Here is a 21,528-nt window from a genome sequence, read left to right as displayed (position 1 = left end):
AACATTTAAATAAAAATATGAAAAATTAAACTGGGAACTCAAAGATCACACATGAGATTTTCCTCACTATTTGGTAGTGATGGGGAGTCCATTCCTTACTCCCCTATATATAAAGGCCACACCTTACATTATACAAGGAGTACATAGGAAACACTTCCAGATAAGAATGAACATGCAACATTTGTCATGTTTGTATTTTGCAGTTTGTTTACATAGTGGAAAGCCATGATTGGTCATAACTTCCTGGTGTGTATCCACTTGCACATACGTTTTAACAAAATAAACCTACATGTGTTTTCATCATCACCACCAATTAATTTGTATGCCGCTTTCCCACACATTGTGCCCAAAGCGTCTCACAACAGAAGTACAGCAGTGCAAAATCAAGAATGCATGTTGATACATCAGTAGCAATAATATATCATTACCATAGAAACCCAAACGATTCGTTGCATTAATACTAACATAACATTTCTAATTATAAAATAGGCAATATCAACCATTAAGACAGTATTAATTTATATTAATCAGTAACAGATAAGCCAAAGACAAATACACCCAACCTTTCCAATGCATTAAGGTATTAACAAGCACACACCCAATAACCACTTCCCCTCAAAAGGCCAAATAAAGCACACACATACAAAAGGAAACTGCAGATTTCTTACACCCTGCAATCACCAATCTCTCTCACGTTCCACTCTCTTATTCTGGTGCAGTTTGTAAATTTCCAGCAGAGACAAGAGGAGGTCTTCCCCTGTGCTCTGGATGTTCCTACTGACCATCATGCTAAGTCCTTCACAGAAGCTTTTGCAGCATAGGAGTTTAGTATCATACTAAGCGGCCTCATGGTTTGACTCAAGGTTTAGTAACTCACTAGAACCTAAATTAGATAAACAGGAAGATGGTGGTTTCGTACCACATGAATTGTATTTGCTTGCTTTGACACCTCCCTCTTTTTTCTCTCTTTCCCCTTCTCTTTTTTTTTTTGTAAAACCATCTTTCAATAAAGCGAGCCCGGATGTACACAGTCTGTGAACACAGACAAAAAATACTGTCAGCCTGCCTGCCTGCCTGCTTTTCATCGGCATTACAAAGAGTTAATGAGCAGTAAGCATTTTGATGACTCCACTGTTTAGTATCAATGTAGTGAAACTGGAATGGTGAGATGGGTAAGGGAACGCCTTAGCCTAGTCACCAGAAGGCTAGGCAGCTACAGGAGGAAGCTGGAGCTGGGAGAAGTACCAAGGCAAGTTGGAGCTATCGAGAATTACATTTTTGCTCCAATGTCGTCTTAATCAGGTAAGAGGGATAGGTAACCAGTAGGTAACCAGTTTCTAATCTTGGGATTAATGGAGGTCTGTTTCTCTTATTTCATATTCCTACATCTGGGAATACGAAATAAGAGCCTTAAAAGTTCTGGATGATTCTACCATATAGATAGGGCCAGTGCAAATCCAATGTACTCTGTGCTTGCCTTCTCCAATCTTGTGCTATCCGGATGTTTTGGACTACAGTTCTCATCAACCCCAGCCACTTAAAGGCATCCACAGAGAATTTTCGTAAAAAGGTTCATAAGGGCTTTTGATGCACCAATAAATGAGCCAGAAGGTTTAAAAGCTGTCAGGGTGTAAACAAAATTGAGGGTTGAGATGCAACGTAAAACATTTTTGTAATGGCTTTCTCTGTGTGTGTTATGAAAGGGTTTCTAGAAAATCATGGGTATTCCTTTTGCCAATCTGTCTCCCTTCTTCAAATTGACATTTATAAAAGCAAGCTGCAAGTCCTCAACTGACATTTTGAGAATGAAAGAGGAGCATAAAGCATACAGAACACAAAAAGAGGAAACTGAAAGCACGTGAGGCTATCTCTCATGACTTTATTCTGCAAGATTCAAAAAGGGGATGGGCCAGAGCAAAGGAGGCTCTTCATATATGCTCATTTCGCATTGGTCACTGTCAGCAATTTTCTCCACCCCCATACTAAACTATACAGCAGCCCCAGACTATATTTTCAGCAATACAATCATGAGATCAGGACTGACTGCAGAACTAATATTTGTATTTGAGCTAGGTTTCTAGTATTTGTGTCTAATTAACTGAATAAAATTTCATTCCCCCACAGGTCCCTTACATTGCTGGCCAAATTATAGTTACATGGAAATGTGTGCAGTGGCAGTCTGTTAGCCCCCTCTCCAATACACTCCCCCCATTCTTGAAAAACCACTTTGGGGAAGGGCATTTGGAAACAGGTAAACATCAGATAGTGAAAGAGCTAAACACCTCCCCATGCCTCTTCTCAACTCAAAATCACACCCTTGAAGCAGTTTTTCAAGGTTGATGGTGGGGAGGCCCTCAGTCTACTGTTAAAATTGTGTGGATGTATTTTTATTTATTTTTTATTTGTTGCATTTATATACCACCCCATAGCCGAAGCTCTCTGGGTGGTTTACAAAGTTTAAAAGACTGGACATTAAAAATCAATATACAAAATTTAAAACCATAAATATTTAATCAGTAATCAGTTCTTTGGCTGTAATACTTAGTTGTGAGGTGTACAAGCCTCCTAGCTGTTATGTTGAAAAAGCTGATAAATGGCAAATTTGGTTCTTCACCCAAAGCCACCAAACTCCCAAGCAGGTGTTTAACTGGGGGATGTTGAGTATCTGGCTTTAGGGCAGGATGCAGGAAGCAACTTGTAGATCACAAGCTGAATATGAGCCAACAGTGTGATATGGCTGCAAGAAAGGCAAATGCTATTTTGGGCTGCATTAATAGAAGTATAGGTTCCAAATCACAGGACGTACTGGTTCCTCTCTATTCGACCCTGGTCAGCCTCTTCTAAAGTATTGTGTCCAGTTCTGGGCTCCACAATTCAAGAAGAACAAGCTGGAGCGTGTTCAGAGGAGGGCAACCAGGATGATCAGATAACTGTTGTAAACCACCCAAAGAGCTTCGGCTATGGGGCGGTATATAAATGTAATAAATAAATAAATCAGAGGTCTGGAAACAAAACCCTATGAAGAGAGACTGAAAGAACTGGGCATGTTTAGCCTGGAGAAGAGAAGATTGAGGGGAGACGTGGTAGCACTCTTCAAATACTTGAAAGGTTGTCACACAGAGGAGGGCCAGGATCTCTTCTCGATCCTCCCAGAGTGCAGGACAAGGAATAATGGGCTCAAGTTACAGGAAGCCAGATTCCGGCTGGACATCAGGAAAAACTCCCTGACTGTTAGAGCAGTACGCCAATGGAACCAGTTACCTAGGGAGGTTGTAGGCTCTCCCACACTAGAGTCATTCAAGAGGCAGCTGGACAACCATCTGTCAGGGATGCTTTAGGGTGGATTCCTGCATTGAGCAGGGGGTTAGACTCGATGGCCTTGTAGGCCCCTTCCAACTCTGCTATTCTATGATTCCACGCCACCCACTTTTTCTTGGTTAGTGTAGTGTAATATCCTCTGGCCCCTTTTTAGATCACAGCCTTCTTTCATCTTTTTACTCTAGGCTGACAGAACCAATCAGTCCTTTGTTTCTGGTTTCAGCCCCATGCCCAAATGCACAACCTGTTGTCCAACTACAAAACAACCGCACCAAACGAACATGGGTTAGATCAGCTGCTATTCAGAACAGTGTGAAGGGTGATGTAAGTCCCTATCCTAAATGGAAAGGATTTAAACTGCATTTGGATGACAGACGATGACCTGCATGTCAATGAATTGTGGACATATTGAACTGTAGTTAGTAATGCTGTTCAAATTTCTTTTAATATATTGTGGCATCGATTTCCACTTCAGCCCATCACCACCATTCAGCCTTTTAATTATAGCATTGACTGCAGGCTATTTAATCCTTTCTTTTACTAATCCAAATTTCATACTTTATATGCATGAAGTGATTGCATGCATGTATGCATGATTTTGCAGATTAAAAAGACATACAAAGATTTGTGATTACAGCTGTCTTGGGGAACACTTAAGGCGGAAGGGAAATGTGTACTTGGTCAAAAAAAGGGCAGTCTAGCACAAATTTGCACTGTGATTGGTCATATTTTTCTCAGGTTGATATGTGATTTCTTACCGATCAGATGCCGTTAAAGTTGTGTGTATTTTGAATATGACTCAAAAACCGAACATCATCTCATGTTAAACAGTGAAGTGTCATTGTGACTTCATAGAACGAAAGCAAGTGAAGATTAAGGGCTTCTCAAAACGAACAATTTATTGCATGTTCATGATTGTCCACTCACAGAAGTTTGCAGGGCCATTACACTACAACATCAACTTCCAAGATGTTTCCTGCGCTACCCCTTGGTAATCTCATTTTTAAAAACGATCGGACATAATGCAGTATTTAAAGATAGCGCTGGGATATTGAGGAATCTCCCATGTGCAACGTCGGTGTTGCACTATAATTCTACCACTAGATGGCAGTGCTTCATTAAACACAATGGAGCCTTGCCAAGAAGAGAAGTTTTCAATTCAAAATCACTTGGTCATGTGGAAAGAAGCACATTGTGACCGGAGAAAGACTGTGGAAGATGAAAGCCCTGGTAAGACTGTGGGTTTTTCCCTATATGTAGAGAAGCTCTAAATGAGCACAATATACATTGCCAGTATCAGAAACAGTCATGGGGGGAGCTGTGGTCACAAGAGCAGCCAACCTCCCTACAACCACCAGTTTCAACTTTGAGGGCTAAGGAGTCCAATAGGACTGGTATGTGTGAAATCAGTACTTAGTTACCTACATACAGGTATAGTGGGCAGGTGGAAGAGTGGCATCACTACTGGGACAGGGAAAGGCTTTTCCCAGTGCATGCTGCCATCCATTGTCAGCTTGAAACACCTTGGATGATCTGTTACTTTTCTTGTACGTTTTGGAATCTCATTGTATAGTACAGTGAGCAACTTGTTTTTGCTTGTTTTATTGCTGCCCAGCTATTTCTCCCTTCTCTTTTATCCTTACTCTTAGTAGAGCTCATTAATTGGACCCTGAGGTTTGACTAGGAATTTTGGATAGCCCAAGGATAGCAGGTATTAAGGGCGGGGGGGGGGATAACAGACCGCCGCCACCATCACCATTCCCTTCTGTAGGAGAACAGTGTTGGTGTAACCTGTCCTGCCGACCTGCTGCCCCACAGGTGAGGTGGAGAAAGCTATCCATTACCAATGTTGAAGTAAGATTCTATTGGGAGCCAGTCAGCTTCTGTATGTGGAATGGTAGAAGGGCCGCCATCTTGTCCTTTGCCTAAGGCAGCAAAATGTCTTCAGTTAGCTCTGACTATGCTGGCTAGTGCTGATGGGAGTTACAGACAGTGCAACAACATCTGGAGGGCCACATGTTCCCCACACTTGTTTTAGAGAATCTTCACATGTTCTTCTAAAAGCACTTTTGAGCCTCTTTTGCATTCGCTCTCCCACATGTGGATGCTTCATTTATTTAATTAGATGTATTTTTATATTGCTCTCCAATCATATTTCCATAGCTGCTCACAAAATAGAATGAGAACAATAAAAATGCAAATAGAAAAAATAAAATAAGCACAAAAATGATTTTCATAAAACAGTCAGGATTAAAATTGCATATAAAGAGTTGGATACCAAAAGCCTGGCACCAAAAGGAAATTAAAGTAGATGCCAGATGAACCTCTCTGGGAGAGCATTCCAGAACTGGTTGTTAATGCTGGATAGAATGTGTAAAGGAAATAAAATATATGTACTAGCCAATGTTATGCTCACATTCTAAACTGATTTAAGGCTAGACCAATTTAAGCCTCATGTGTGAAAATGCTATCAGTTTAAGTGATTTCCCTCTTCACACACACGCACAAAGTAAATGTGTCTTTTGTGATTTTGAATACTCAGGCCTCAGCTAGACCTAACAGTCTAGTGGGACAGAGGGGTGAAGATCCCGCAATATTTTTATTGCGAGAACTCCCCCTCTGTTCACACACAGTGCATGATGACCTCAGAGGAAGAGGCGTCACACCCGCCATTTTGTTTTTTGTTTTTAAAGAGGCAGCAGTGCATGAGCGCTTGTGTGCAAAAGGTAAGACTTTTTTTTAAAAAAAATCGTCACTCACCCCACCCCACCCCTGATGGCCGCAGAGCTCCTGAGGAGCTCTGCACCCTGTGCATGGGTCCCAGCTCCTCACGAGGAACCTGTGGACACACAGAGACGATCCTAGGGATCGCCCCAGGATAAAGCCCCATCTAGCTAAGGCCACAGTTGTTAATTGATGTACAACTGTGAAGGGAAGTGAAACAATGACCCTGTTCAGGAGACACACTAAGCCACGATGGTTAAGCATCTTGAGCTAAGCATTACAGTTTAGTGTGTCATGTAGGGTGACCATATTTTGGAAACCAAAAAAGGAGGACAACATAGTCGCCATGTTAAAATTATTTTTAAAAAATTATTTTAAAACCTCAAACTTTAAAAAAAAAAAATCCTAAAACTCAATGGATGGACAGATCTGTTTCAAACATGGCATAGCTAAAGTCCTTGTTAAGAGCAATCATGGTGCCAACTTTCATCTTTTTATCTTTAAAAATGACGATTTTAAAAATAATAATTTTAAAACCTTAATTTAAAAAAAAAAACCTAAAAAATCAATGGATGAACGGATCTGTTTCAATTTGGTATGACTAAAGCCCTTCCTAAGAGCTACCATCATGCCAAGTTTCATGCCTTTATCTTAAAAAATGATGCATTTTTTAAGCATTTTTGTTAATTCCCATTAGAGCTGCTCTTCGGAAAAATCCGGATTTCCCCTCCCGGATTTGTCATCAAAAGCCCGGACAAACCCGGGCAAAACTGGTCATATGGTCACCCTAGTGTCATGTGAACCATAACTTAGCATGTCAAGTGAACCATTCCTAACCATGGTGGCTACATAAACACAGTTTGAACACACTCACTTAACCATTTGCTGCAAAAAGGGTTAGCGGCCTAACCATGGCTTAGCATGTTGTCTGAACAGGCCCATTCACGTTTCAACTTTAATGTGTTTCACCTGGGAAAAGGTGTGCTCTTAATTAACCCACAATTTGCCAACATTATGTATGAACAGCCTCAATTTGATTTGTTTCCCTGATACTACCTCAAACACCAAGCAAAGAACCTTGGAAACTGTATTTTATGAGCTGGATAGCCTGGTATCACTAAATATTTTTCCTTTAATTTGATTTAAAACATGTCTGTTTCACCTTTCAGTAAAACAACCTCCAAAGTGACTAACAACAAAAATAAAACAATGACTTCAAAGCAAATACGGCAATAAAAACTAAAACAGTAAAACTAGGCCAGTAATAAAACAGTAAAACAGGCAATAAAATATTATCCACTAGAGATTCTGAGTAATAATGTAGTCTTCACCTTGTACTTAAAAACTAGATGCCAGGCAAGTGACTTTGGGGTGAGCATTCCACAAGTGAGGCGCTATCACCATCTCCAGCAACCCACTTAGCACCCTCACAAAACTATAATTTCCAAATTACTTGGAGTGCCCTAGGTGTCTATGTGATCAGCTGAGCATATATAATATAGCTATGCAGGCAGGTGTTTTTTAATAGGGCATTTTAAATATAGCAATAATGCAGTGTCTTGATTGTTGCATAGTTTCTGGCAGGGGTAGCCAATCTTTTTGGGCCATGGGGCACAGTAGGGATCAGAATCTTCCAATGCAGATTTTTTTAACAAAAGCTTGACAGCTGGTTCATTGGTCTGTGGATAACCTGGTTTGGAGTGGATCAACTAAATGCCCCAGTGAGTTGAAAATTGTAACATGAGTGTGCTTTCAAAAAGGCACGTAATCACACACTGGGCTTCTCCCCATCGATGATGATGATGATGATGATGATTATCTCGCAACTTTACCAGGGGTTCTGCTTCTGAATTCTTTGCAGGTTTAACAACTACTGTCACACACACACACTTCCTGGCTTTTTTGTAGTGATCAGCTTTATCTGCAAGTTCTATATGTTTCATTATACAACCACTAGATGGCGGTGCTGTTGTAGCATAACTCACCTTAATACCCACAAATTGAAACTAGGTCTTTTTATTATCTCATTATTTCTGTTTCAAATAAAGTCATGGAAATGATGGGAGAGGCACTGGAAGTTGATGAAGTGATGTAAAGGATCCGCAAATTTCTGTAAATAATCAATCACAGGATAATTTATTTTTATTTATTTATTTAATTACATTTATATACCGCCCCACAGCCGAAGCTCTCTGGGCAGTTTACAACAATTAAAAATAGTAAACATTAAAAGTATACAAAAATTAAAAAAACATAAAAACAGTATAAAAACAACAGTAGCCATTTAAAAACAACAATTCTGGGGTTCATTAAAAACAAACTTAACGTTAAATGCTGTTAAAATGCCTGGGAGAAGAGAAAAGTCTTGACCTGGCGCCGAAAAGATAACAACGTTGGCGCCAGGCGAGCCTCATCAGGAAGATCATTCCACAGTCGGGGGGCAACCACTGAGAAGGCCCTCTCCCTTGTTGCCATCCTCCGAGCTTCCCTCGGAGTAGGCACTCGGAGGAGGACCTTAGATGTTGAGCGCAGTGTACGAGTAGGTTCATGTCGGGAGAGGCGTTCCATCAGGTATTGCGGTCCCAAGCCATAAAAGTCCCATGTGGAGAAGCCTTAGGTATGCCATGGTGTGAAAAAGTAGCCTTCATCTTGACTATTACAGATGCAGCCATCTTATTCTGAAGGTGCAAAACCTCTAGATATTTAGAGAAAAATCCACAATGATGAGATATGAATGTCCACGAAACTCAAAACTATGTGCTGCAACTTTAAGCCACGGTAATACTGGGATGGCATGGGAAATCATAGGCTCTCTATGACTTCTAGGCTGGAACTTTTGGCACAGTTTGCAGTCATCAATCCATTGTTCAATGTGGGACATTCATAGTGGGCCAATACAGCACAATAAGGGCATGCATCTTGGAACACTGAACTTCTTGGTGTGGAGGATTTTAACACACCTTTCTGGCTCCACAAGGAACAATGATCCTGCGACCCACCAGGACCAAGCCTCCTCCTTCAATTCTGATGTGAACTTTCTATGGCCAGTAAGGACGCAGAACAAGCTGTACCTGCTTCCTCTAGCAAGGTCATCCAGTTTCTTGCAAGGCTTTTGGCTTTTGCAGTTCTGTGTCTGCCTAGGTGTATTCTTGTAGGTGCTTAAGTGGGTGAGGATTCAATAATTCTGTGTTTGTCGGGCTGTATGCCACTTTGTCTTCAGGCAGAGAGTCTTCTGATTCAGACACAGGGAATACTACTGTTCTGGATAGTGTGAACGAATGAAATCTTTATTGCTAAAAGCGATAAGCCATCACAATTTGTCATAATAAAAACAAGTAAAAAGATAAGCTAAAATAAATAAGTTAAATATGTTAAAATGGATAATATAAAGTAAAATTAAAATAATGAACACAATTGGGATATAAAGATAAAAATCACATTAACATACATTAAGAACTCGCAAGTGGGGAACTAGATCAGTTAATATACCAGAACGAAATCTTCAGCTCTCCATTATGAAACTTGTTGGGAGTCTTGGTGCCTTAGCTCTCAACTTACTTGCAGCTAAGGAGAATTTTGCAACCAGATCAGTAATAAATACATAAAGGATAGTGTGACAGCAACAAGCATGTTTTTAAGTCTGGCAGGAGCTTTCCCTGTGGACTTCAAGAAGATTGCCTCCATTGGCTTGTGGTTTGACTGAACCTTGACATTATTGCCAAAAACATTCTGGTGGAACTTAGTAGTGGCAAAGACAATGACCAAAACACATCTCTTTATCTGTATATAGTTTTGTTCTGATCTGATCAGGCCCTAGAAGTGAAGGCAATTGGCTGATTCTGCTGTAGTAGACACACTTGTAGGCTGCTTTAGATACATCAGCCTAAATTTCCAACAGTTGAGTAGGGTCATAATAGTGTAGCATTGGAACTGAAATAACGGCCTGGTTGAACTTGTTTAAAGCTATTTGCACGCAATATAAAATTTATATATACAATTTATATATACAAAGATATTGCATACAATATCTTTGCACAGCACAGTTCTAAGCGGCATTGCCAGGCTGGATTCATTAGGAATGAAATGAACTGGACTGTCCCTGAGAGCCTTTGCATATCATCAGATGTAGGCATTTTATTGATGACCTCCACTTTGCTATCATCTGGTGTCATTCCCTTGATCAAGTGGATGTAACCCATATATCTGACAAGATCAACCAGATATACCGTATTTCTTCGATTCTAAGACGCCATCGATTGTAAGATGTACACTAATTTCAGTACCACCAACAGAAAAAAAGCTTTGATTCTAAGAAATAATAAACGCACCCGCGATTCTAAGACGCACCCCATTTTTAGAGATGTTTATATGGGGGGGGAAGTGTGTCTTAGAATCGAAGAAATATAGTATTATATTTTGGTTTATTTTGAACTTGATACCTGTGGCACAGGCTCTTTCTAGGACTTGCATCAGAATGGTGTCATGCTCTGCCTTATCTACAGCAGCGATGATCATATCTGCTATGATGTGGACATCTGGGATGTCTCCCAAACACTCATAGTTCTGCTGGTAAAACCTCTCTGGCAGATTTGATGCTGAAAGGGAGTCTGTTGAAATGATATCACCCCCACGGGGTGTTGAATGTTCATAATTCAGCTGACTCAATGTCCTGTGCTACTTGCCTGGAGCAATCTTTTTCATCAAGGATGATGAAGATTTTCTCCCCTGCCAGGTTTGTCTGCATATCAACAACTGTTGGGGATGAAGAAATGTTGCTTCTTGACTGCCTTGTTAAGGTGATTGGGGTCTAGACTGGGGTCTCACTCACCCATGCCTCTTTTGCATGATGACAAGGGTCTTTCTGCAAATCCAGGTTCTTGTAAGTGCTGTGCTTCTGCTGCTTCTGCTCTGCAAATGTCTAGACCTTGAGTTAAGGTCAGATCATGCTCTCTTAGTAACTGTGTCCTCAGCCTGGCTGAGCTCACTCCACAAACAATACGATCTTTAATGAGGAATTTATACAAGTCTCCAAACTCACATGTCTGTGCCAGTAGTTTCAAATGTTTAACATAGGGATCAATGCTTTTCCCTTCCTTCTGGGCTCTGATAAAGAATTTGTGTCTTTCACAAATCACAGTGTTTTGGAGCATACAGTAACAGTAGGCCTCAAATTTGCTCGTAACAACTGTGATCTTTTGCTTATCAGTCTCTTCAGTAAACTGAAAGGTATTGAAAAGCTCATTGGCCTTTTCTTCACTAGCATGCCCAAAGAGAGCAGTCTGTTTTTTCATCCTCTGTATCCGCACCATACATGATGCAGTATAACTGGAAGCCCTGCTTCCACTTTCTCCAGTTGTTGGCCACAGTGCCCTTAAAGCACTAACTGTGCCATCACCACACTGCTGGGATATCAATGGAGAACAGGCCCGATTCTGATATCATGTAGTATTCTTGTAGGGATCCCTTGTGCCACTGCACATCTCTCTGTTGATAATGCACCATAGCAGACTTCTGGAGAACAGTTGAACAGCTTTATTAAACAGGTAAGAAATACAACTGGTCCTGAGGGCTTCTCTACGTTAAGGAAAAATCCTGCAGCCTTATTGGGGCTTTATCTTCCAGAGTCTTTGTGGGTTTATGATGAGCACAATACACCAGTTTCCCTCTCCCTTTGTTTTCCCGTTTCTTTGTGGGCATGTTCCATATGTTTCATTTATACAGCTAGTAGATGGCACTGCAAGATTTCTACAATATCGTGTGATTTGTGAATTACACCACCTCTTTGATGGCGTTTTTTTGTGGGGTGGGTGGGTTACTGCATTTTCAGAAATTTATAAAATGGCGGAATAAACCTAAACAATGGCAAGAGAGCCACTGGAGGTTAACAACGCTGTGAAAACAACAAGCTTCTGTGAGTGAACAATCATGAGCGCATGATAAATGCCTCGTGTAAAATGCTGTGAGGCTCACGAACACAGGACTGACTGAAGGGAGAAGAACCTCGAACGTGTCCCACCCACTGAGTTATGAGAGGAATGGTAGCTGCAGCTAATTTCCATTTAACCCTCCACAGAGCATACACCACAACTCCTTTAAATGTGTTCTATCAAAATACTGCTGGAAATTTTGCAGACAACTTCTAAACCAAGATTATGGGTGGGGGTGAGGTGGGGTTGCCTACACATACAAAATGCAGGGATTACATAGTTCCATGTGTGTGTTGCTGCGACATTCGTTTTCTAAGCACTTTCTGCAGTTCGCCTCGCAACCTATGAAGTGATAATGAGACCAGTTGCAAATCGTAAGAGAATGTGCTTATTACTAATTCAGCCTGCTGCAGATTCACGATTCATGTGAAACTTCTGTGGTTGAGGTTTTGATTCTTATTAATAATATAGCACAACAATTTTATAAATGGACATATGCTCCTGAAGTATAAACAGTTGGAGTGGGAGGGGAGAATGACGAATGTCTGGCAACTAGGCTTGCTGTTCTTTATTTAGTATATACGTAGTGTTTTTTCAACTTTTGCTGTTCCATAACTGCAAAAAGCAACTTTAATGTAATGCATTATAAGGATGGTATATATTCTAATAAAACCCTGTTCTGACAGACATCAATATTACATTTTCTTATGGTTTCACAGCTTGTTCCTCATTTTGGAGCGCTTTAGGCCTTACTTCAGAGCTCTTAATTTGGAGCTCTTGGCAACTCTAGTCGCAAGCAACTCTAATTCACTTGAAGAAGATACCCTTCCCTGACCAAAGAACTGCTTGGCTACTCCTGACAACCTTCCCACCTCCCTGCTGGGCCTAGGCTAAGGGGTGTGGCCTGTTTTACACTGCCTGGAGGGAGAGACTCCATTAACACATTGCCAGACTCAGCTAAGGCCTTGGATGGTACTTCTGGCCATTTGGGACTGTGAGACTCCACAACGAGAAGGCATCAAATTAGGAGGTATTGTGTGTGTGGGTGTTTTCTACCTGTTGCCCCACTCAATTGATTAATGCCTTCCTCCCCACTCCCTGCCCCCACCGAACTGCTCTCCTGCACTGCTGAAGCAACCAGACGCTGCAGAGGCCTAAAATGCTGTGGTAGGCAGATGTCTTCTCCTTCTCTTCCTAGTTCATTTTTTCCTTCCTGGCTCAGGGCCCGTCTTGTTCTCTGGTACTTCACACCCTGACTCGTATCTTTCCAGAGCTTATTTCTAATATTATCTTGGGAACCCCCTGCCCTCGTTTTGTCAGTCCTATTCTCTATGGAGTCGCTTCCCATTTCTTCCCCTCTCTTGCTGCTGCTTCAATTGAAGCTTCCTCATCCAGAAAGCAGTTAGCTTTAACAAACATGATTTCTTCACTCAAAGATGGCTCCCCTCACACTGCCACTGGGGAAGATGGATTAGGGTGACCATATGAAAAGGAGGACAGGGCTCCTGTATCTTTAACAGTTGTATTGAGAAGGGAATTTCAGCAGGTGTCATTTGTATATATGGGGAACCTGGTGAAATTTCCTCTTCATCACCACAGTTAAATCTGCAGGTGCCCTGCCCTCTTTTAAATCTGGTCACTAGTATAGCTCCTGCACCTTTAAATGTTGTGATGAAGAGGGAGTTTCAGCAGGTTCTCCATATATACAAATGACACCTGCTGAAATTCCCTTTTCTATGCAGCTGTTAAAGATACAGGAGCCCTGTCCTACTTTTCAAATGGTCACCCTAAGATGGATGGGTGATTTGGGGCACTTAAATATCACCCACCCATCCCCCTTACTTCTTCAATCCCAGTTTGCTCCCTCTTGCCATCTCATACATTTGTGTGTAATGTGTTGCTTGGCCCTAACATAGGATGACCATATGGAAAGGAGGACAGGGCTCCTGTATCTTTAATAGTTGCATAGAAAAGGGAATTTCAGCAAGTGTCATTTGTATATATGGAGAACCTGGGGAAATCCCCTCTTCATCATCACAGTTAAAGCTGCAGGAGCTAAACTAGAGTGACCAGATTTAAAAGAGGGCAGGGCACCTGCAGCTTTAACTATTGTGATGAAGAGGAAATTTCACCAGGTTCTCCATATATACAAATGACACCTGCTGAAATTCCCTTTTGTTAAAGATACAGGAGCCCTGTCCTCCTTTTCATATGGTCACCCTACCTAACACTGCCACTGTGGCTCCCATCTCTTTTAGTGATCGCTCCTTTTCTCACCCACCTTTCCCTGAAGGCTGAAGTGGCAGCATTGGCTTGCTCTGTGCCAAACTGTGCAAGTCCAGTTCCTGCCATCCACACACACACAACTCCATCCAACTGCTCCTCTACCTTCAAAGTGTAATATATCATCATCATTCCCTCTATTTCGGATGTCCAGGTGTGAGTGCTGTTGCTTTTGTAGGCAAAATGGCATCACCCATGTGCAAAAAATGAGAAATCAGGCTCAGGAGTTCCCCAAGGTTTGCAGAAGTACAAAAATCTTTAGGGGGAAATGAAATAAGGTGGAAGGGGGGATCCAAAAAAAGCCCAATTGGAACAGGGCTTGTACAGTATCTTAAGAATGCTAACAGTTGGAGGTGGGGCCAGAAAACTGGGCAGAATGGGAGAATGTAATAAAGCAGCCTTCCCCAACCTGGTGCCCTCCACATTTTGGACTTCTCTCATCAGCTCTAGCCAGCATGTTTTGTGGTGAGGAGAGTGCCATGAAAGCATGCATGGCTGGAACAGCGAACAGGAGCTGATCCACAACGCAACATTTAATTACAGGTTCCATTTGTACCTCTCTATTCCACTTTGCATCTCCATATTGCTTTGTTCAGTTGCATCATAGCTAAACACAACTCACTCTCTGTTTTAAAGTCGAACACCGATACTTGGCTTCCTTCCTTCTCCTATTACGTTATTCCCACAATTCATTCTGAGGATTTCAACATTCATGCTATTGTTATTTTTTTACTCAGGCGGTTTCTGTCATCTGTCTCCCAACTTCCGCCTTCAACCTCAGCCTTTGGACTGTCTGTCACTTACTGCCACGCTCTTGATCTTGTCTTATCTAAGAATTTGCTTTGTCTCTGACCTGTCTGCTGAGCAATTCCCTCTATCAACCAATCATCTTCTCTGGTTCCTATTGCTCCCACATACGCTCCCACACTGTGCTTCTTGCTCCTCTGTGTTACCTGCAGCCCACAGATCCTGCCCCCTTCAGAAGCATTCCAGAAATATTGCATGATAAGGTAATTTTAAAAGCATTTCAATGAGTTAGAAGTATTTTATATTTGTCAGATGAAGCCTGAGTCTGTGGTGGGTGATGTATGTAATCTATCCCTTTGCTTCCTTCATTTGAATAGTGAGTTAGTGTTTAAACCAAGGGTTGGCAGAAGATAGATCTGGAACTACTGGTATATCTCTGAGTGATTTGCAGTAGATAAGTAAGGATTTCTGATTCCCTCCCTGCTCTGCCAAATTATATTGCTGAAAGTTGGGGCAGGGCAGGGCGGGGCAAGGAGTGGTGAGCCAGGATAGGAGAGCTGAACTCTTGCAAAGTGTTCCATCCATTGTGCTTGCTACAATGCTACAGCCATAAAACATGAGTACTGCCATGTCCCCTGACCCAAACAGAAGCAAGTTAGTGATTAAAAATCAGGTGTCAACTAACATACAGATGTGCAGCCCGATTCTATGCTGGTTAAGTATGGCCATGGGTATCCATGCCCAGCAAAATTCCAGCTGGGTTACTGCAATGCATTCCGGCTGCCTCTAAAAAGAGTTCAAAAGCAGGCTCTGCTTGCTTGGATCTCACTAGTCTTAAAAGAACACTGGTTGCCTATTTGCTTCCAGGCCCAATTCAAAAGAGTTAGTGCTAACCCTTACAGCCCTAAATGGCTTGAGAGCCAAGTACTTAAAGGAGTGTCTCTCTCATCCCGATCTGCCTGCATGCTAACATAATCAACTGATACCCTTCTTCACTTACCATCGCTATTGTGGGGTGAGGCTTACATCTGCGAGGGAGAGATCTTTTTTGGTGCGACGCTTCAGCTACGGAGTGCCCTCCCTGGGGAGATACACCTAGCATCAACTTTATTGTTTCTTGGGCACCTGGCCAAAAAAAAAAAGTCCACATGGACATTTTAAAAATGTTTCCTATCTTAAATATTTTAAACCCTCTGGATTGGATCCAGGATCTGCCTTCCATCAAAAGAAGGGGACTTCTGCCAAATGAAGGGCTCATGAAAAGTCCCTGTGCCCCATTTTGGGGGATCCCTACCTCCCCCACACATCACAGTTTACTCCATTTAGCAGGATCCCCTGACTTTCCATGTACCATTTTCAGGGGCCTGGAGGGGCTTCTGTGGGGAGGATGGAGCAGGAAAATCCACTACTGCCATCCCTGTTTTGTCCAACCCTCTATTAATTGTGCTCTTCTCTGCTGTTTATTTTATGTCGCTTGTTGTTGTTTTACTTCTTGTTGTAATTTTGGTAAGTCGCCTTGAAATCACTGATATGTAAATATTTTACATTAATTAGTTAATGTATATTGAGAAGTAAGTCTCGCTGAGTTCCATTGGGCTTACTCTCTAAACAGTGTGCTTAGTAGGACTACAGCCTCTATTAGTCATTTGACTTAATCAGTCTGATTTTGTAAGTAAGATATAAAAACCCCTCTGATAACTTTGAAGCCACATCAGCACTGAGGAATCTGGTAGACTTTTGTTAACAGTGTTATCAGGAAAGACCTTATTTTTATTTATTTCTCCCCCAGCTCTGAAAGATTCAGACATTTTAAAAGTCAGATAATCCAGGGGACGGGTAAAGGTGATAGATGCCATGGCAGATGTTCCAACACCACCCACAGGTGAGTGCACTCAGGAGTAAGGGGAGGGACTAGGGAATATTATATGCCATAGAGGACCTGCACTTAATCGATCACTGGAGGCGGTGAAGATTTAGCTGATCTTCAGGATGATGGATGGAGAGAATTGGTTATTGGGCACAGAAAAAAACATCACAGGTGTGCTTTTTCTCAGCCTGTTTTCCCATGTTAAAGAAAAAACAATAACACAAACCAGGGAGAAGAGGTTAAGCCCAGCCTGCCCCTTACTGCCGAGACTGGCAGCACCCCAGGAGGACCCACAAGTGCTGACACCTGACTGAGCCCCCCTGCACTGAGCAACTGGGTCTACAAGCCACTATTTTAAATTTCCCAAAATGCACTGATATAATGTCACACCAGGGCCTTGTGGGAAATATAAAGTAGGGGTTTGCAGCTCCCTCTTGCTGCTAGCAATCAGGTGGCTAACGAGACAACTTTGCCATGGGCCTTCTCAAACCTGGAACCACTTCTGCTTGTTGTGCTAGTTTGTCACCAGGTGCTGCAGGCATACAAGTGACACCTGTTGAAATTCCCTTTTCTATCCAACTGTTAAAGATACAGGAGCCCCGTCCTCTTTTCTATATGGCTACTCTATCTAAATGAGCGATTTATAGCACGTTTGTGACTGGCCACTTATGGAAATTTGTGGGTTGATTTCACGACGTCGTTAGGCAGGACATTTCCCACCTTATTCTGCTGTCAGAAAACACAAGGATAATCAGCTTTAGAAAATAAATCCACCCTATTGCCCCATGTATTAGAGGTATGGCGCTATAATTCCATCACTAGATGGTGATGTTTAATTGATTTGAATGGAAATTCAAACTCAAGGCGGAGATAGGAAGTATTCCATTCAAACCATGTGGCTGCTCGTGTAATGAGCCAATTGCAATCTCAGGATGAAAAGGGAAGCAGAAAGCAGCATTTGTTTCCTTTTAATGTAGAAAAGCTCACACCTTCCCATTTTGCTATCTGTTGTTTTTCTATGAACATACATAGCTTATGTTGTGTGCCCAATCAGGCACAGGAAACATGCATCTTTTATATGGCTAAAAACTTTACTATCTGAGCTGCTGTGAAGTCACAGAATGGTAACAATCATTCTAACATCTCAGGAGAAAGTTTGGAGCAATAGAAAATTGGCAAAAAGTGTAAGTTGTGCACAGAGCGAGGGGTCTGTTTACTGGGAGATAAACCTCACCACAGGACCTGTAAGTGTTGTGTGTTGTGTTGACAGGAAGCAGAGATGGAGGTAGGAATTATGAGTAACATGAAAAGATGATTGGGAAGAGACCCTCCAGGAGTGGTGGGAACAAATAAATCAGCATGAAGTAGAGCCAGAACTTCACAGAATTGGTTTCAACTGACTGGACACATTTATAAATTGCTACGATATGTTATTTTTACCTCCTTTGAATCATTGATAGAATGAGCAGGGTATAAGTTTCCCATCCCCAAACTCGTGCCCTGCTGGCTGGGATAATGGGAGTTGTAGTCCAACACATCTGGAGGGCACCAGATTTGGGGAGACTGGTATAAATGAATGCCTGCTGACCTCCACTCATATAATGCTGGAGGACTTTTCTTTAAGTTTGGGTAGGTGGCTGGGTCCCAGGGAAAGGATCCAAGCCCAGATGACACAGGCCTCTGTCCAGGGCACTGAAAAGCCTTGAGCTGGCCCTAAGGCTCTTAAGCACAGAATATCCCTTAACTTCATACATTCCTGTAAAGAGTTTGGCCCAAAAAGGTATTGAATACTGGCAAGTTTTGGAGATCTTTAGAAATGAGTTGCTGGCAGAACATTTGCTCCTGCTGGCAACACCACTGTTGTTCATAATAAGATACTCACAGAGAGAGAGAGAGAGAGAGACTGATTACCTAAGCCTTGAAAACACTATGAAATGATACTGTTAGACCCGTTTCTGCCCGAGCCAAACGTTGAAGTCTTTAATTGAGCAAATCTTCCATCAGCTTCAATGACTCTTTTTCTTCCACCAGCATTTTGGCCTCAATTGCCTAGTTATTTCATCAAGACTACTTGGCCATAATCATTTTAATGAAGGTGGCAGCCTATCCTGGAGATCCCCTCCCCTCCCCTGCAATTCCTGTAAATCTCCCAAACAGGTTTTAAGTCTCCACTACTTCATCTTGTGCAGCATACTTTTTTCTTTTTTTGCAGTATGCAAGGGGAGCACATAGTGTGTGAAGTGCAAATGCCCTTTTCTGGAAACTACTCTTTATTTTTTACATTGTAAGCCTATATGTTCAAGGAGCTCAGGGTGGAATACATGGTGCCTCCCTGTTCTTATTTTCTTAACAACCCTGTGAGGTAAAGCAAGTTTGGGGGGAAAGTGACTAGCCCAAGGACCCCCAGTTAATTATATTGCAGATTTGAACCTGAATTTCCCTGGTTCAAGTTTAATGCTCTTTCCAACACTACACCACACTGTCTTCAGATGTCCTTGACACCTTGCTCTTTTTCTCTCAACCATAAAGAAGAGCTACTAACCAGTGCATTTATGAAGAAGATGAATACACCAACATCGCAAGAGGATACCAATGTGGCTGTCATAGGAGGTAATATTGGTAGTACAGCTGCAGGCAGAAAGAACTAATGCACTCCAAACCAGTCATAGTGCTCCAATGTGACACCTGCAGTGCAGAATGCATGTAGCAGCAATGCTAATAATGCACCTGTAACCCTCTAAAATAAAGCCCTCTGGACAAACTTGTAGATCAGGGCTGTGAATGCTTTACACCAGGGGTGCAGAACCTCAGGCCTAGGGGCCCAATCTGGCCCTCGAGTTCTCCAGAAGGCCACGGCCCTTCCATTGGTTCCACCTCCTTCTCCAACTTGGTGGTTTCCCAACTTTTGTGCAGTTTTTCCCCATTCTAAAAGGTTGCAATGCCTCTCCTAATGCTTAGTTAGTGGCAATAAGAGCTTTAAGATAAAATGAGGTTGGTATTTGGGGCAGGGGGGTGGCCCCACCCATCACTGGAATGCAGCCCTCAAGAGTATTTCCAAAATGGAATTCGGCCCTCGGGCTGAAAGGGGTTCTACACCCCTGCTCTACACGAAAAAAACCCAAAGGATTCTGAACCAGCATCACCCCCATCCTATGCCAAAAAAGACTGCTGCAACCCATGTTTGTTATGCATATCAAGCTAATTTGTCTCCGTTTGCTTATTTTTTACAAAATGCTTTTTGTCTCTGCAAGTCATAGAGAATGGCAAAGAGCTGTGCAAGGGAATGAAGCTCCATGTCTTGAACAGCGGAGATCTTGCACAGAACCCCTCTTTTATCCCACTTCTGACATTTCACCAAGCACTGATCAGACCATATTTCTCAAGACCCATTTATTTTATTTAAAACATTTATGCCCTACTATACTTAGAAGGCATCAGGTGCACAACTCTGGGCAGGGTTTTTACAGTTGTGGTGCCACTACATTAGAGGCCCTTTCTAGTCTCCATTGACCTAAACTCCAAAGTTGGGGACAAGACCTTCTGACTCTTAAGGGCTAAAAATTGATTTTTGAAAATTAAAGTTGTATTTCTCATGGTACAGAATTCTGTGCTCAATGCCAATTTCAGCACGGTCTTGCATCATGCTGTTATGGAAACTATATAGTGCTGCCCTAAATGAGACTGGAAAGTGAAAGCTGGCATAGATTAAAAAAACAAAAAACCTACAACTGTGTAACTTGGAAATGCTGGATAGGCAAAAGCAGTGTTGGTGCAAATATGTTAAAGATACAGCATTGCTGTTTACATTTTAAAAAACCCACTGGCTATGCATTTATTTCACCAATAATAGCTCAAGGTGGATCATAATGAGTACTGTACAGTGCAAAAAGGTATTCGATCCTGCCTAGAAAGCTAGTGCATGCCAGATGTTTACTCTGATGTTTGCTATTTGTCTCTTAGTTATGGTTAAGCGATTAGGAATGGGCTGTACACTCTCCCTGCTCCTCCACAAATTCTTCCCCTCCCTTACTCATCAATCAATTATTATGTTCTTAAAGATAAGTAATTTTATATCCTGTGGTCTCCCATCCAGGGGACTAACCAGATCCTCATCTGCTAAATTTAACAGTCTACAACACCAGGTGCTCTGAGACCATTCACTTGGCCACAGCACCAGGGTTAACAAGCCAACTTCAAACCCTAATTTCAAACTTTGGTTAAAAGCCAGTTAATGCCAGTGAAAGCACCACTGTATACCATGTTGAAAAGGGAAGAGGAGGAATTTGTGTGAAAGAAGGGAGCTTGCAGGTAGGCAGCCTGCTCCCAAACTTGTAACCACAGCTAAGGAAGTGGTGTGTTACATCTGCTCCGAGCCTGTGTGCACTAACGTTTTCTTCTTCTACGTCTTTTTTAAAGCTGTCATTGCCGTGGTTCTCGTCACTCTCCTTTCAGTTGTCGTGCTGATCGTCATTTACCTGTACAAGAACAAAGGCAGCTACCGCACCTATGAACAACCTGCAGCAGATAGAGAGGGATCAGTCCAGATGGAGGACCTCCCCTGTAAAGGTGAAAAGGAGGAATATTTTATATAGAAGATATGATGTTGCTGTCAGCTTTTGGACACAAAGATCTTAAGTAAACAGCTTATTAACAAACTTTTAA

The 21,528-nt window shown here is 42.0% G+C and overlaps 1 protein-coding gene across 2 annotated transcripts; it reads left to right on the top strand.

Annotated features, from left to right (window-relative positions):
* The first annotated feature begins 1,116 nt into the window (after positions 1-1,116).
* SMAGP (small cell adhesion glycoprotein) lies at positions 1,117-21,528 on the top strand. 2 transcript variants are annotated; one of them, XM_063119762.1, is made up of 5 exons: positions 1,118-1,302; positions 15,212-15,262; positions 16,789-16,881; positions 19,396-19,476; positions 21,283-21,528. In XM_063119762.1, the coding sequence occupies exons 3-5, from the start codon at positions 16,854-16,856 to the stop codon at positions 21,456-21,458; spliced, it is 285 nt and encodes a 94-aa protein (XP_062975832.1). In that variant the 5' UTR covers positions 1,118-1,302; positions 15,212-15,262; positions 16,789-16,853; the 3' UTR covers positions 21,459-21,528. The 2 variants fall into 2 exon arrangements, with proteins under 2 accessions (XP_062975833.1, XP_062975832.1); XM_063119763.1 differs by lacking the exon at positions 15,212-15,262 and having other exon boundaries at positions 1,117-1,302.

The sequence above is a fragment of the Elgaria multicarinata genome, chromosome 3 (assembly GCF_023053635.1).
Source record: "Elgaria multicarinata webbii isolate HBS135686 ecotype San Diego chromosome 3, rElgMul1.1.pri, whole genome shotgun sequence".
NCBI lineage: Eukaryota > Metazoa > Chordata > Lepidosauria > Squamata > Anguidae > Elgaria > Elgaria multicarinata.
This window is presented reverse-complemented; position numbering and strand designations above follow the sequence as displayed.

Bases quoted from the DNA above. Each gene is read 5' to 3' on its own strand.
- SMAGP (XM_063119763.1), top strand. From the start codon at position 16,854: ATGGCAGATGTTCCAACACCACCCACAG. The intron at 16,882-19,395 runs GTGAGTGCACTC...TCAACCATAAAG, and splicing joins TGTTCCAACACCACCCACAG to AAGAGCTACTAACCAGTGCA. The intron at 19,477-21,282 runs GTAATATTGGTA...TCTTTTTTAAAG, and splicing joins CAATGTGGCTGTCATAGGAG to CTGTCATTGCCGTGGTTCTC.